Source organism: Camelina sativa, chromosome 9 (assembly GCF_030686135.1).
Source record: "Camelina sativa cultivar CO46 ecotype springtype chromosome 9, ASM3068613v1".
Taxonomy (NCBI): domain Eukaryota; kingdom Viridiplantae; phylum Streptophyta; class Magnoliopsida; order Brassicales; family Brassicaceae; genus Camelina; species Camelina sativa.
In genome coordinates this window covers 19,008,026-19,023,841 of record NC_141888.1, presented here as the reverse complement: position 1 = coordinate 19,023,841, position 15,816 = coordinate 19,008,026, and the positions used below count along the sequence as shown (strand labels likewise).

At 34.5% G+C, this 15,816-nt stretch overlaps 1 protein-coding gene and 1 pseudogene across 1 annotated transcript; both read right to left on the bottom strand.

The window, feature by feature from the left end:
* Window positions 1–2,978: 2,978 nt before the first annotated feature.
* On the bottom strand, window positions 2,979–3,957 carry LOC147938303 (uncharacterized; annotated as a pseudogene).
* Window positions 3,958–8,023: 4,066 nt separating this feature from the next.
* On the bottom strand, window positions 8,024–11,983 carry LOC104772992 (lipoxygenase 2, chloroplastic). The gene is made up of 7 exons (XM_010497545.3): window positions 11,412–11,983; window positions 10,490–11,317; window positions 10,301–10,386; window positions 9,751–9,861; window positions 9,344–9,645; window positions 8,969–9,235; window positions 8,024–8,873 (listed from the first exon to the last, which is right to left on the bottom strand). Exons 1-7 carry the CDS (start codon window positions 11,749–11,751, stop codon window positions 8,114–8,116), a joined length of 2,694 nt encoding a protein of 897 aa, XP_010495847.2. The 5' UTR covers window positions 11,752–11,983; the 3' UTR covers window positions 8,024–8,113.
* Between the last annotated feature and the right edge of the window lie 3,833 nt (window positions 11,984–15,816).

The window sequence follows — 15,816 nt, the reverse complement described above, 5'->3', positions numbered from 1 at the left end:
TGGTACTTCAGGACCAAGTATCTCTTCATTTTCATCAGGTGGTCGGAAAGGATCACTCTCAACATTTAATGACCTAACAACCATTGGAGTACTAAGAGGAGTTGCCTTATCCATATTAAAACGTTTTAACACACTTTTAGTGTATGTGGATTGATGCACAAATATACCCTTTTGAGTATGCTCAATTTGTAGACCAAGACAAAACTTTGTCTGTCCGAGATCTTTCATCTCAAATTTCCCTTTTAAATAGTTTGTTGCTTTCTGTATTTCATCTTGAGTCCCGATTATAGTAAGATCATCAACATATACCGCGATTATCACAAATTCGGAGTTTGTTTTCTTAATGAAAACACATGGGCATAGAGGATCATTCACATATCCTTCTTTTGTTAAATGCTCACTGAGACGATTATACCACATACGTCCAGACTGCTTTAACTCATATAATGATCTTTGCAACTTTATTGCACATAACTCTTTGGATTTAGCTTTTAATGCTTCTGGCATATTAAATCCATCAGGAACTCTCATATAGATATCAGTATCTAATGATCCATATAAGTATGCTGTAACGACATCCATGAGACGCATCTCTAGGTTTTCGCCAGCTGCTAGACTCATTAGAAATCTAAACGTTATTGCATCCATAACGAGGGAATATGTTTCCTCATAATCAATCCCGGGTCTTTGAGAAAATCCTTGAGCTACAAGGCGAGCCTTATATCTTGTAATTTCATTTTTCTCATTTCGTTTTCTAAGGAATACCCACTTGTATCCAACTGGTCTCACATTTTCAGGCGTGAGTACAATAGGTCCGAATACATTTCGTTTATTAAGTGAGTCAAGTTCGACTTGTATTGCATCTTTCCATTTTGTCCAGTCATGTCTCTTTTGACATTCATATACAGACTTTGGTTCTGGATCCTCACTTTCCTCATCTATTTCCCTTGAAACAAGGTAAGAGAAAGTGTCATCAATATCATCGATTTTATTTCGATTCCATATCTTTCCAGTATGGATATAGTTGATAGAAATCTCATGATTTTCTTCAGGCTCATGATGCTCAATACTTTCATTAGACTCATGATTTGTTTCTTCCAAAATGCTTTATGCTATTTTTGGCATATCATGCTTTTCAGCTTCCTTTCGTTTTCTTGGATTTTTATCCTTAGAACCAACTGGTCTACCACGCTTTAAGCGTGTTTTAGACTCTTGTGTATTATCTGCTTTTCCACGTTCCTGTGGTATTTCAATTCTAGCAGGAACATTTGCAGCTGGTATATATGATTTAGTTACCGTTTTGGTATCAGCAATTGTATCAGGAAGTTGATTTGCAATACTCTGCATATGCATGATTCGTCGAACCTCTATGTCAGACTGCTTGGTAGGAGGATCAAGATGTAGCAAAGATGGTACACACCATTTGATATCTTTTCCTACTTGTTTATTTTCTCCCCCTAGAACCGAGAAAACTTTCTCATCAAAATGACAATCGGCAAAATGTGCCGTAAAGACATCACCAGTCTGTGGATCTAGGTATCTTATAATTGATGGAGAATCACAACCAATATATATACCCAACCTTCTTTGTGGTCCCATCTTGGTACATTGTGGAGGTGCTATAGGAACATATACCGCACAACCAAAAATCCTTAGATGGGCTATATTTGGTTCTCGACCAAATTCTAACTGCAAAGGGGAATACTTATGATATGCACTTGGTCTTATCCGAATAAGCGCTTCTGCATGCAAGATGGCATGTCCCCATACAGAGGTTGGAAGTTTTGATCTCATGATCAATGGTCTTGCAATCAATTGCAGACGTTTAATTAATGATTCCGCCAAACCATTTTGTGTATGAACATGAGCTACAGGATGTTCAACTTCAATTCCTGTTACCATGCAATAATCATTAAATGCTTGGGATGTGAATTCACCAGCATTGTCCAGTCTAACTCTCTTAATTGGATAATCAGAGAACTGAGCTCTTAATTTGATAATCTGAGTTAGAAATCTCGCAAATGCCAAATTTCGAGATGACAATAGACAAACATGTGACCATCTGCTAGATGCATCAATCAACACCATATAATAGTGGAATGGTCCACATGGTGGATGTATTGGTCCACATATATTGCCATGAATTCGTTCAAGGAACTTTGGTGATTCTTTATCAATTTTGGTTGGCGATGGTCTTATGATTAATTTTCCAAGAGAATACGCTTCACATGTCATTTTATTCCCCTGATATATCTCATTAATTTTCAGTGAATGACCATGTGAGCTTTCTATAATTTTTTGCATCATTGTAGTGCCTGGATGACCAAGGCGATCATGCCACAATGTGAAATCTTCTGGATTTCTTTTGATCACAAGATGCGATTCTATTACATCTATATACGTATGATGCAAACCAGAAGGAAGTTCTGGAAATTTTTCCAACACATGCCTTTTTCCAGATTTATTAGAAGTTATATACATACACTTCTTTCCATTCTCAGTGGCAGACTGAGTTTCATATCCTTGAAGGTATATGTCTTTGAAACTCAACAAATTCCTTTTAGAATTCGGAGAATATAAGGCATTATTTATGGAAAACTTTGTTCCATTAGGTAATACAAAATAAGCTTTGCCACTTCCTTCAATCAAGTCTGTAGGACCGGATATTGTATTGACAATAATTTTTGTTGGTTTTAACTCAAAGAAAAATCTCTTCTGTCTCAGAATAGTGTGTGTTTTTCCACTATCTGGTATACAAATTTCTTTGATATTTTTCCTTGTAATTGTTTTGTTTGAATCTTCATCCATTTCTGTAATAAAGATAAACGTTAATAATATAAGTAAATTTCATTCATAGAGAAACATATAATGGTTATACATTATCTTATTTTAAGAAACAACATTATTTTAAAACAACTGAAATACATAATACTTATATAATGGCATTACTGGAGACTATTAATCTCACTACAAGCATTTCAGTTATCCGCATGAGCGGTCTCGTCGAACTCGTTCACGAAGTCAGATGCATCGAGGTAAGATGTGCCCTCAAAATGCTCTGTGAGGTTCACTTCTTTCCCTTTTCCCTTTTGGAACTCTTTGAACAATTTGCAAAGATGTTCGGGGGTTCGACACACATGGGCCCAATGCCCTTTCGATCCACATCTATAACAGATGTTCTCAAACTTCTGTGCGTTACTTCCTTGGGACTTTTCCCTTAGGACCTTGTTCAGATCGAACCCATTTATAAGACCTCTTGTTTTGTGGGTGAAAAGATCTTCCACGTCCGTGATTAAATCGACGACCACGACCTCGATATGTTTGACTTCCTCTCTCCGGATTTTTCACATCCGTTGCATTTACTTCTGGAAATGCCTTTGCTCCCGTAGGGCGAGAGTTGTGGTTTTTGAGGAGAAGTTCATTATTCTTCTCCGCCAATATGAGAGTCACAATTAACTCAGAAAATCTCTTGTATCCGCAATTTCTATACATCTCTTGGAGAACTCGATGTTCTTTATGAAAAGTGAGGTAAGTTTTCTCGAGCATTTCAGCTTCGGTAATAGGCTTACCACAATATTTTAATTGCGATACAAACCTCAGCATAGAGGAATTATAATCCTCCACTTTTTCAAAGTCCTGGAATCTCAAATTTTTCCAGTCCTCTAATGCATGAGGAAGAGTTATTTCTCTCTGGTTGTCAAACCATTCTTTTAAACCTTGCCACAGCTCTGTTGGGTCTTTTATGTGCGCATAGTCATGCGTCACATTTTCATCGAGATGTTTTCTCAGGAATATTATTGCCTTGGCTTTATCTTTGGCAGGCGACATCTTTTCCAATTTTATGGTCTCCGACAATTCTTGCGACTCTAAATAGAGTTCCACATCTGTCGTCCATGCTATGTAGTTTGCTCCAGTAATTTTGAGAGCCGGAAACTTAAGCTTCTCAATGTTTGCCATTAGTTATCTAAACAAAAAAGCGAATAATATTATTAGCAAAATAATTTTATTTATTTTAGAATGCACCATTTATATTAATAATGCTAGCGATTACAAAGAACACAAATGCATAAAAAAGTAAACCAATGTTAATGGTAAACTCTTCGTGGGTAAATTCTCCAACGAAGAGACCATAAATACAAGTGATAATTGCAATTAAACAAATAATTAAAAACAAGCTAATCATTTTCCAAAATGAAAACTTAAACAACTTTCTTTAGAAAAATTTTACTAGGAGTGATGCGGTTTTAGATGAATGAAAGAGTAAAAATATGAGTGTATTTATAGATTGAAAATTACTGTTCATAGCCGTTTGAAAAGTGTAAGATTTTTGAAAATTTTTCTTTGTGACCGTTGGTGAAAAGTATTAAGCATAAAATAAATCATAAATTGAACAATCAATCAGTTCAAATTTAGCAATTTCAAATATATGTTAATATACAGGTGGCTGAGCCTCCTTATATATTAAATATTAATCATAATATAAATATAATTTAACGGCAATATTATGGTGACGGAGTCATCCACATAAGAACAGTAAATAAATTATGGTGACGGAGTCATCCACATTATCGGCGGCTGAGCCGTCCATTGTTATGGTGCGTGAAGCAGCCACTACAATAATTACTTATAGGGGCGGAATACCTCCCACTATAGTAACAGATAAATAATGGTGTTCTGAACAACCACTGGAAAATATATATATTTTTAACGAGGCGATGTACCGCCCGGTAGAATAACATATATAGTATAATAACATACATATTATAAATATATAATTATAACCCACCGTAGAATGATCGTGCTGATAACGTGTTATAAATAAGTGTTTGATTTTGTGGTGAATATAATAAATAAGTAGAGAGAAATTTATACCCGCAGAAGAATCGGGATATTGAATAAAGGAGAGACGAGAGAGAGATTTCACTTCTTCTATAATTGAAATTTTGAAATGTGTATTCGTATTGGTATGTTACAATGAACGATTCATTGTTCTATATATAGAGGTAAAAAGAGAAGTTACAGTGCTTGCATAATGATGATGGGCTCCACAGAAGTTACGTAATATTTTTCACATGTTCGCATCCATTTGTGATTTTTGTGTTCTTCTTTTATTGACTTTCGTAACAGATAATGTATTTTGACGAATACAAAAACCCATTTTCTTAATTATCTAAATTTCATATCCTAATCAATTATGAGAATTGAATAAGAAAGAAGTGATTTTGAAAGCACAAACGTCTTTTTGTTGATGTCGCACAATTTAAATTTATCATATCTCCACGCACAGACCATTGACACCATACGTATCTCTCTCAGTCTCATGAGAACCATATCTAGCTACGTAGTACCCTGGTCCACCTTCAACTCTATTCTTCTCATTTATTGTGTGTTTTAGCATTGGTTTTGTAGTGGTCCAGCTGAATATGACTGATAATGAAACAGTGAATAAAAAAAGAAACAAGAAATAACAGTAAGAGATATATACCTGTTAAGTTACGGCTTTTCACCTATTTTTGGCGCATCCTTCTGATAACTTCATTGGTGAGTTCTTTTTTGCTCCCAAGCTTATGATGTCTCTTGTTATGGTCCTTGTACTACCTCAAGTAGCTCTCCTCATGCCGGTGAAATGCTTAGCCATGACTATACTTTCAACATCTCCTAGTCTTAGTTTGACAGGGACCATCTCACCTTCCATTGAGATTCTCGTGGAAGAGTTATCGACATACCATGATCTCACATTTGCCATTTGCTTCTTAGCTAGTGACTCAAAGCTCTTTTGGATTAATGGTCAATGTAACCTATCTATCTTTGTTTGGCATTGAGAAATGCTTTTGTTTACCTTTGTTTTAGATTTTGGATTTATGTATCCCTCCTTTGTACTTGATATTATGTGAATGAAATCAAGTTGTTTGACGATTAATAGACCTTTTTGGTACTGATACGCAGTTCGAAAAAAATGGATATATAATTTTTAAAATAATACATGTGGGATCTAAATTTGTTATTAAACTTGTTATCGGGATCTAAATTCAAATATTTACATTTCAGTTGATGTTTTAATTTTAAAACATTTCTGTATTCACATATATGTATTTATTATTCAATTTTGTTTTACATAAAACTGAATTATTCATAGCTAAAAGTATATATTTAAACTAAGCTTATACATTTAATTTAAACCAAGAAAAAAAAAGCTTCTTAACATTAAAACCAACAAAAAAAAGCTTCTTAACATTTAAACCAAAAAAAAAAGTGATTAACAAGTGAGCCCTCAGGTTAAGGCAATTTAACAATCTTTCTTTAATCAGTGAAAACTTATTGCGGCTTTCGATTGTTATAGTTATCTCGATAAACAGGTCGATGTTATAGTCATGCTGATTTCTTTGTTCCTCCCTTGTAGAGCTGTCAAAATGGGCGGGCTGTCCATGATCTGCCCATGTCCAATTCATTATGGACAAGTCCATATTTGGAACGGGTTCAAATGGGCTTGGTCCGCTTTTGCCCACGGACAAAACTGGATGGACAGCATGGACATTGGACGGGCCATTGGTCAGAAAATTCTAAGTTAAAATCGATTTGGGGAAAATCTTAAAACCGTTTTTCACTTTCTTAAAATCAATTTGGGGAAACTTGTTCGGCGATATTCTCTGACGATACCATCTGATTTCTCTGGTGATACAATCGATTTCAGGTAAGAAACCCATCTGCTTCTCTGCATCTTTCAATTTGAGAGACCCATCTGCTTCTATGCTTCTTTTTTTTATTTTGAGGAGAGACCCATTTGAGATTTATGTTTCTTCCTTCCTTCTCTTCTTCTCTTTCGATTTTGGGAGAGACCCATTTGAGATTTATGTTGCTTAGTGTTGAGTGTTGAGTTCTCTTACTTTGAGTCATATGAGTCGTATCTGTTGATTCCTCTTCTTAGAGTTTTCTAATTGCTTGTAACTTGTAAGATTTCACATTGTTAAGATTTCATAAGACCTATTTGAGATTTATGTTTCTTCTCTTTCGATTTGTTGAATTATAGAATAACCATTGTTGAAACTTGGTTAGTACTGAAATAGTTATGTGTGTGCTTTGTTGTTTTCTGCAGTTTTAGAAGAAAAAGCTATTTTGGATTTGGCCAAGTTTGTGGTGGAGAAGGGTGTCCAAAATATGGGCATTAGTAGGCATGGTCCTTAATAGACCGGTCGTTAATGGACACAAACAGCTATTTATCCAAAATCAAATTAGACAATGTTGGACGGTCAAAATGGATGTGGACAGCCCATTTTGACAGCTCTATTTCCTTGAAACCGCTTTTGTCATTAAACCGACATCTCTCACAATATACTTTTGGAGATGATGTATATATTGGCTTCCCAACCGAATATGAGTGTGGTTATGCGGATCTTAAATGGTGCCTGTGATGTAGTAAGAGACGAGATATTGAAAGGATGGCCTCCTACATCAATGAAAATACTATTTGATGTGAATTCATGTGATACATATTACAAATTATTTCATCTCCTATGGAAGATAAAACCAGAATTTCATATACAAATAATATATTAAGCTCTCATTTCTTCAAATTCTAGAGATTTACTTTAGGGTTTTATCATGTTTTTTTTTTCTTTTTTTTTCTTTTGAAGTTTTGTTGTTCCGGTTTGTGTAATACGAGAGCCAACTAGTAGATAAATGACGTCACAATGAAATGCGTGTATTGCGTTAAAGGTTTGCAATAACAAAAAAAAATGCAATCTTAGGCTCACAAAAATCACATTCTTCTCACAAGAGCACGATTGACACAAGATACATAATCAAAGGCTACGATTACTGAAGTCATTTAACTAGTTAGCTTTTTTTTTTTTTTCTGTTTTGGTTCATTGATATAAGTTTATGTCAAATGTCAAAAAAGAAAATGACACATGTTGGTTTCTCAAATCTCATGCTGAGAAAATCTTACAAGATGTTCGAATACCTAAGAAAAAGCCAATCAACTCTAAAAACATTTGGTATTCTCTAGCAATTGAGACTTGAGATATTTATATAGAAAAGACAATGAATCATTTAGTTTATCTTTTTAAAAGACATACAGAAGAAGAAAGAAATGATGAGAAAGAAAACGTATAGATCAAATAGAAATACTGTAGGGAACACCCATTCCGGTAACACCAGCCTCAGACATGGGCTTCAAAAGCTCATACTTAACTACACCAGCTCCCGCTCTATTCTTTAGAGAAAGGGTCACATTTCTCTCATCTATCACTCCTTCTAGGTATTGGAGCCTGCCTTTAAAACGTTCATAAGCAGCAAATATAATAGGGTCGTTCGCCCAAGATGCTTCTGGGTATTCTCCGATGTACTCTTCGTCAGGTGAATGAGTTGATAAAAGATCCAAAGTGACCATCACTAGGGTCGCCTGCTTCTGAGATGGGTATGTATTAAGCATCACTTTTTCTGGCGTCTCATAAAACTCCTTTAGCTCTTCATCTGTTGGTTCTTCCACGGGCATTCTTATCCTTGTTGTGGTTGGTCGGTTGGGAAAGTATCCTCCATATCCATACTGTCCAAAATTCACAGCTGCATGGTGACCTGAGGCGACCCACGCAATCGTTGTTACCACACCAATCAAGTCATCTTGTGTTTCGAGGACAGGCCACCAAGGTTCGTCTTTCTTGTCACCGTGCCCTACGTTCCGCACTTCACTCCACCATCCTTGGAGTTCCTCGTCCGACTTGATCAGTTCTGCATCGGGATAATAGTGTTTCACATAGTCTGTCACCCATTCCTTAATTGAATCCCACAATATTAGACCGTCATTCGCAAATGGGTAGTCTGGTATCGTCAGGCGTAATCCATGTTTTGCGGTCTCATCTTCCTCAGCCATCCCCCTTGTATTGCAAATTTTTATATGTAATAAATATTTATTTCGCTTTGTAACTAAATTATAGTGGTAATATCTTTTCTTAAAATAAGCAAAACATACCTTCTGATGAGATCGGCAGGTAAGCCTTCCATGTCAAACCTCCATAATTTATCATAGACGTCTGAACTTAGCTCTACTGAATACTTCCCGGGCCAAAAACAAGTCTCAATGATTCCACCTGCATTAATAAGACTTTGGCGTGCACGAGCGTTGATCTCCATGGTGTAGCGGAAGTGAGGATGCAAAAGCCTGTAGATTGGATGCATGGCACTTAGTTGTCTATTTGCCGCTATTATGTATGGCTCCATACAACAGTGAGTCCTCAACCTGTAAATTTATCCATCTCTTACTAGTTATATCACATGCATGTAATGTAATAGATATATAACGTATATGAGGTGATATCTATTTTGAATTAAAGAGTGTTTTCAATACCAATGAGAAATAAGCTGGTGATAACCGGCGTCATGACATATAGCATGAGTCTTAGCAAGGCTCCACAGCCAGCATGAGGTAGCATCATAGCCTGGGGTGAAGACCTTCTTCCATTGAGGCTTGTTGATATTTGGGGGACATGTCAACTCAATGGCAACAGGCCTCAATGTGCTATCATCGCTGAGGAAGAATAGTGTTCGAGAAGCATATAAGGTGGTATTCTCCAACTCTCTCACTTTGTTCACATACGGTAGAAGCAAATCGTGATAGTCCAGCACGAACAATCTCTTATTCTTTAGAGCCTGTATGCATTACATGATACATTGATGATTCATCATTCATTATGAAAATAATCCTCTTTATACACAAACAGGCATTTTCTATGTAAAACATGTCAATAGTCTTACCTCGTCAACTGACATGTTTCCTTTAACTTCCTTTTCCACAATATCCCAAGTAATGAGTGAGGTGGGATCACCATAAATGGCCGGGTCTAGTGTGCTTTTCAACGGCCACTCCTGGATTTACCAACACGAGAAATTTATATTAACATCCTAGATATATATATGTGTTATTTTATATTTCTCTCTGTTTTTTTTTTCTTCTTTTGAATGGAAATATCCTCTGTTATTATTAAAGTTATTCCAAAGAAACAATTTATTATATATGGACCAAAAAAACCTTTAACATTAACCTTTGGTAAATGGAAGAAAATAATATTTTCAAGGTAGAAAATCAAAAATTATTAAAACTTAGTGTTTACTATGCAAATAAAAAGGAAGTCCTACTCTCAAAGGGTTAAACAAATAATTTTATCATTGGATATGAATCTAAATATAGAGTTTGAGTATGAATAATTTACAGTACCGTTGGAGAATAATTTCTAATTTAGCTTTAAATGATTAATTTTTCTAGCACCATGTTTAGAGTCAAAGGCATGTATTACGTGTAGCTTACTTTAACTAGTTCAATGCAATAAGGATTAAGGCCCGCAAGTGTCTGGCGAGCAAACTCGTGGTCTCGTAACCATGAAAATCCATCCCCTGAATCAACGTGAATGATATTAGAAAGTGAGTTTAGTCGCAACCTAGACAGTACAGAATTGGAATAATGTAATGGAAGATTCAAAAGGAGAGAGGTAGGTACTGTTAATGAGGACTGGGGCTTCAAACTGGAGAATATCATCGCGAGCTTCAGTAGCAGCTTTGATGAGTCTTGGGAGCAAAGGTAAAAGGCCAGCATCTTTAGGAAGCTCAATGCCTTCTTCAAAGAGATTTTGTATGGCCTTGAAGTGTGGAAAAGGCAATTGGGGATCCAACAGAACAGACTCAATCTGAGGGAACACCGAAGGAATAGCTGCCAAGATAGCCTTGCCTGTGAATGCAGTTCCCTTGGCTGTAGAGAACTCCTCGTCTCTAGGGACATAAAATTCTCCACCGTAGCGTTGCTCTGAGGAGGGGTCAGACTCACAAGGTTTGCGACCTGTCTTGCAGCGCCTTGGATATGGATGTGAAAGGCCTCCAATTACTGGACGATCAAGTTCAGGATCTTTGTCAGGGTCACCCAAATCGTTGTACACATCATAGTCGTAAACACGCTCGTACTTGGTAAATTCACCAAGTTTTTCGCGGTTATTGCCTTTTAAGGTCTCTAGCTCCTTCTTTCGGAACTGTTTAAGAGGCTCCGGTGTTTGGGAAGGCAAGTAGGACTTGTTGGAGAAGAATATCCGCATGTCTGGGTCAACGGACTTAGGGGCGATCCATGAGTCACATGTAAATGTAACGGTCCCGTCAAGTAACTCAATCTCCATCTTCTTGAGGAACAACTCTCTATGGTACTGGTTTTGAACCCTGATGGCCCCAATGGTTCCAAAATCTTCAGGCATCTCAAACTCGCACTCATATTTCTCATCAGGGGCTTCACACCATATACGTTGTGCGTAGTCTTCTACGGGATCCTTCTCTATCCCCGTCCCTGACATATGTGTACTTGGTTAACATTTAACATTATTTTATATTTATGAAACAAAAAACAACAATGTAACAAAGAAAAATAAAAATTTACTCACGTGGGTCAGTCTCGGCGCTGATAAGCTCCACAAGCAGTGATTTGCCGCGGATGTCAGCTATTTGATCGAGAGGTCTAGAAAAGGCTATGCCCCGAGACTCTTCTTGGGCTGTTATAAATCCCTTTACTTTAATTTTCGGAGCGTTTTTTCTCACTACATTACCTTCATGTTCAATATTAGCCCGTGAGGCGGTGACCTTACATCGTCCTCGACGAGGCAGCTTGTCTCTACGTCCTACAAAGATGGGGTTTATGAACGCTGATGGCTTAGGGAACAAAGAGCTGAGACTCTTTGCTATGTTCACGGTCTGGAGACTCGACGATGACTCTCTACAAAACATCTTTTTATTTATTTTTCTCTGACTTACATTCCTCTAAATCTCCAACCTTCATCTATTTATACAAGTTTAAATATTATTCACATTTTATTTACTTTCGAAAAATATTATATTGTTGATACATATGTGTTGATTGGTTAACCACTAGTGTATATTGTACCAAGGAATATACAACGTTTAAAACTCTCAAATAGTGAGAAATAACTTGTTTTATCTATAAGTCCATAACCTCCACGAAAATGTTCACGAGTGACATCTTAACTTTTAGTGTGTGTATGTGGACAAATCAACAATTGCTGCCATGTGACGCATAAGAGGACCACCATGTTAAAATTATGGACATTCATAGCAACCGCAACTAGTATCTACAATGATATCGCTAACAAGGTGGATAGCAGACGCCATAGTCTTAAAATGAAGTTATTTTCCATCTTTATGAAGTTGCAATTGTAGGGAACCTAACCATTTTTGGAGGAACCATTTAATTGTTGGTTCTGCTTATAATAAAACCAGAAAATAAAACTGTTTTGATTATAACCAATCACAGAAATAATACTAAAAGTGATACAAAAAATACTCTTCCTTTTTATACCACTCTCTCTCTCTCTCTCTCTATGCAACTAAAATAGTATTCAAGAAATCACATAGGTATTAATTATATTCTTGAGCAAAGTGGGACTGTGGGAAAATTACTTTGAGAAGTACGTGAAGATACTTGGAGAAGATTCGTGCATTCCTTTCACGCCAAAATAACATAGATGCTACCACTTGTTTTGCATGGTTTATATATATAGTAATTATCCCCAATTTTCTACTTGTTCATAACAATATGAGAATCTAAGATAACTAGTAAATTAATGTATGGGTGCGCAAATTAAAATTGATTACAAGCCAAACCACGAATATGCACGGTTTCATAATGATTAGTAAACTTCCTATTTCTTTGGAGAAGAAGAATGTTGAAGGTGCTGTTGATTTCGTCTTGGGAGAGCAATACCTATATTTTTTTTTTTACTGAGATTCGCTTCTCGTTCATCAGAGGTCCAATCTTCATGTGGTTTTCGTTTGACTAGGAAAAAGATGAGGGACACAAAGATACTGTCTTAGTGATAATTCCGATGGATAATTTGGATATATAGTGATCTGAAGGCAAGCTTAAGATACAATATTTTTCATGAACAACGAAAGTACGAAATGAGCTAGAATTGTAACATACGTTCAACTCGACTTGATGATTTTAACTTCACTAAAGTGCGGTTCGAAAATCTAAACGAAATACAACGTTGCTGATATCAACTTACCAAAAGATCCCGATTTTGATATGAGAGTGAACCTATGAGTATGACCGGGGTATAAACGTTATTGTAACCCCACAATTTGGTATAATCGCCACAAAGATGATCCAAAGGCCTGATATTATATCGCTATTTTGAAAATATGTATGTTACAATTCTAGCTCATTTGACAATTCTAGCTCATTTCGTACCGAGTTGAGATTGACTCGAACCGAGTTGAGATCGATTGATATTTTTGAACCGAATAGAAATTATAAATGGAAATATCATAGATTTTATAACGAATAATAAGAAACTCAGTTTTTGACTTCAAATATGAAACTCAGTTTGTAACGAATATTCGTGGTTTGGCTTGTAATCAATTTTTTTTCTTAATCCCACATCGGCCAAATAATAAGAAACTTCACATATTTTTTATATATAATACACTTGTAGATTAAATAAGTTAAACAACATACTTTATTATAAAACAAATTAAGCTTAAAAAGTTAAACAACATAGTATATTATAAAACAGATTTAAGCTTAAAGTAATAAAAATTTCTTATTTTATTTCTTGCAATAACATAAAAATCCAAAACTGATTTACAAGAGAATCAAATTTTAAAGGGTTGATGGACGAAAAAAATCAAAAAAAGATGGGTTGATGACGACGTATTTTGACGGATGAAAAAAATCCAGTGAATGTATAATAGGACGCACGTTTTTGTTATTGTTGCCCAATTCAAACTAATAATGGATCCATCCAGCAATTCACACCATATGTTTATATGTCAATCTCATTCGTTTTTGGTTGTGGTCCAGTTGAATTACATATGCGGATATGCCTAATTGATATAATCAGTTGAATATGCATGATTGATCTGATCATAATTGACTATTCATGTCTTGTAATTGCTAATTGTTATTCATTTCTTGCTGTACAGCAGGGGAAAATGTTTACATAAATTTTACTGTAATTTATTATTATAAAATAATAAGAGAAAATTTATTTGATTTATTCTATACATTTTATAATCTTTTACATTTAATTTACTTAGTTTTATACCATAATTTCAACCTGTCTTCCATACATTAGTACAATGTTTAAATCCGTGAATTATATAAATTTGGTAAAATCTAAAAAATTAAAAAAAATTGTATTGAAACGGTCGTGTTTATAAATCACGATTTAATTGTTTGTTTTTTATATACTATATTTAATAAAATATAACATTTGTGATTTTTAGATGTTAATAAGATGTCACTACGTCGATGTGTAATACAAAATAAATCAATAAATTAGATATAATATTCTATATATTTAAAATATAAGCAATGTTGTATATTAGTTTTAAAATATATCTATCATTATCAAACGATTTAAGGATGTAAATATTCAATTTTAGTTTTAGAAATAAAATTAAGTTTTATAATTACTCTAAATAGTTTGTTATTGTTTCTTAAGATTTCTGAAAAATTAAATGAAATCTGTTATAATTTTATGAAATAATTTCGAAAATGTTATTTAATTATTTTTATAAACCAATATAAGTTTTTCTTTTGTTAGCTATTAAATTAATTAAAATGCAATGGTATTTTCGTAATATGCCATATTAGTTGTTTGTTAAAAGTTCTAACAACATTGCTTAAATAAGTATATAAAGGTAACCAAAATGACATACATTTGTAGACTTCTAGTTGGGTTAATACATTTTATTTTCTTGAACTAAAAGAGATTTTGACTTTTTCCTAAAACTTAAGAAGTTACTGTAATTTCTAGTATTAGACCATCTTCATTGATGGTGCTTAAGAATATGTTAACAGAATATTTTAAGATTAACACAATTAAAATTAAATCAAAATACATGATAAACTTTGATCCTAATCTAAAACATTTTTAGAAATTGTTAAGCAATCATATGTCTCAGTTTATGATTGGTTTCTCATTTTCTTCTTGTTCCTCTTCCTTTTTCTCTTCCTCTTCCACATCTTGTTGATTTTGATGTTTAGCAACTATCAATGGACTCTTTAAATTTTATATTTTATTAAAAAGTTTTTAATCTACTTTTATTCAAAATTTACAATAACATAATTTTTAAGTAACATTTTTTAAATTCATTGATAGAGATGCTCATGAAATTTCTGCAATAACAGCTCTATATAATCTAATACTAGAAATTACTGGAACTTCTAATTTTAATAGGGCGCCCAATATTATATATACATAATCTTGCCCAATATATACTTTCCCGCCCTAGTTTAGGTTAGAGCATAAAGATCTTGAATTTACAACTAAAATGAATGACCATCAAGTGCTTTAGTGAAGACATATGCCAGTTTGACTGTAGAAACATACTTAGTTTAAACAATCTTAAGATGAATATCATTGTTGATTTAAGCTTGAGAAGGACTTAAAGATAGAAAGGCTGAAGGATTCCTAATCGAGTTATGATTAGTGAAAGGATAAGGATCAAACTCTATTTGGTGTTATCTAAGTTATTGGTGTTTTCATAGTAGGACTAGGATTGGTTTTACTAGATATATCTATGTCGAGCTATGACATTAAGATATAGAGATTGCGAGATTGAGAGAGAACAATTGTAAGAGAGTTTTAGTTTTTGAGAGATTTTTCTAGAGCTAATAATAAGAGAGTTATTCTTATTTGATATTTTGTTCTTTACAAAACCTGCAACCTGCATATTTTCTATATTTAGTATCAGAGCGAATCTAGAAAACAATGGCAGACGTAGAAGGAGCTATTGTAATAGCAAAACCAACAGAAGGAGGATCCT

Coding starts and splice junctions, on each gene's coding strand:
- LOC104772992 (XM_010497545.3), bottom strand. CDS start 11,751: ATGTTTTGTAGAGAGTCATCGTCGAGTCTCCAGACCGTGAACATAGCA. Junction 10,387..10,489: donor AGCCCCAGTCCTCATTAACA/GTACCTACCTCT, acceptor ACGTTGATTCAG/GGGATGGATTTTCATGGTTA. Junction 9,646..9,750: donor GAAACATGTCAGTTGACGAG/GTAAGACTATTG, acceptor TAATGCATACAG/GCTCTAAAGAATAAGAGATT.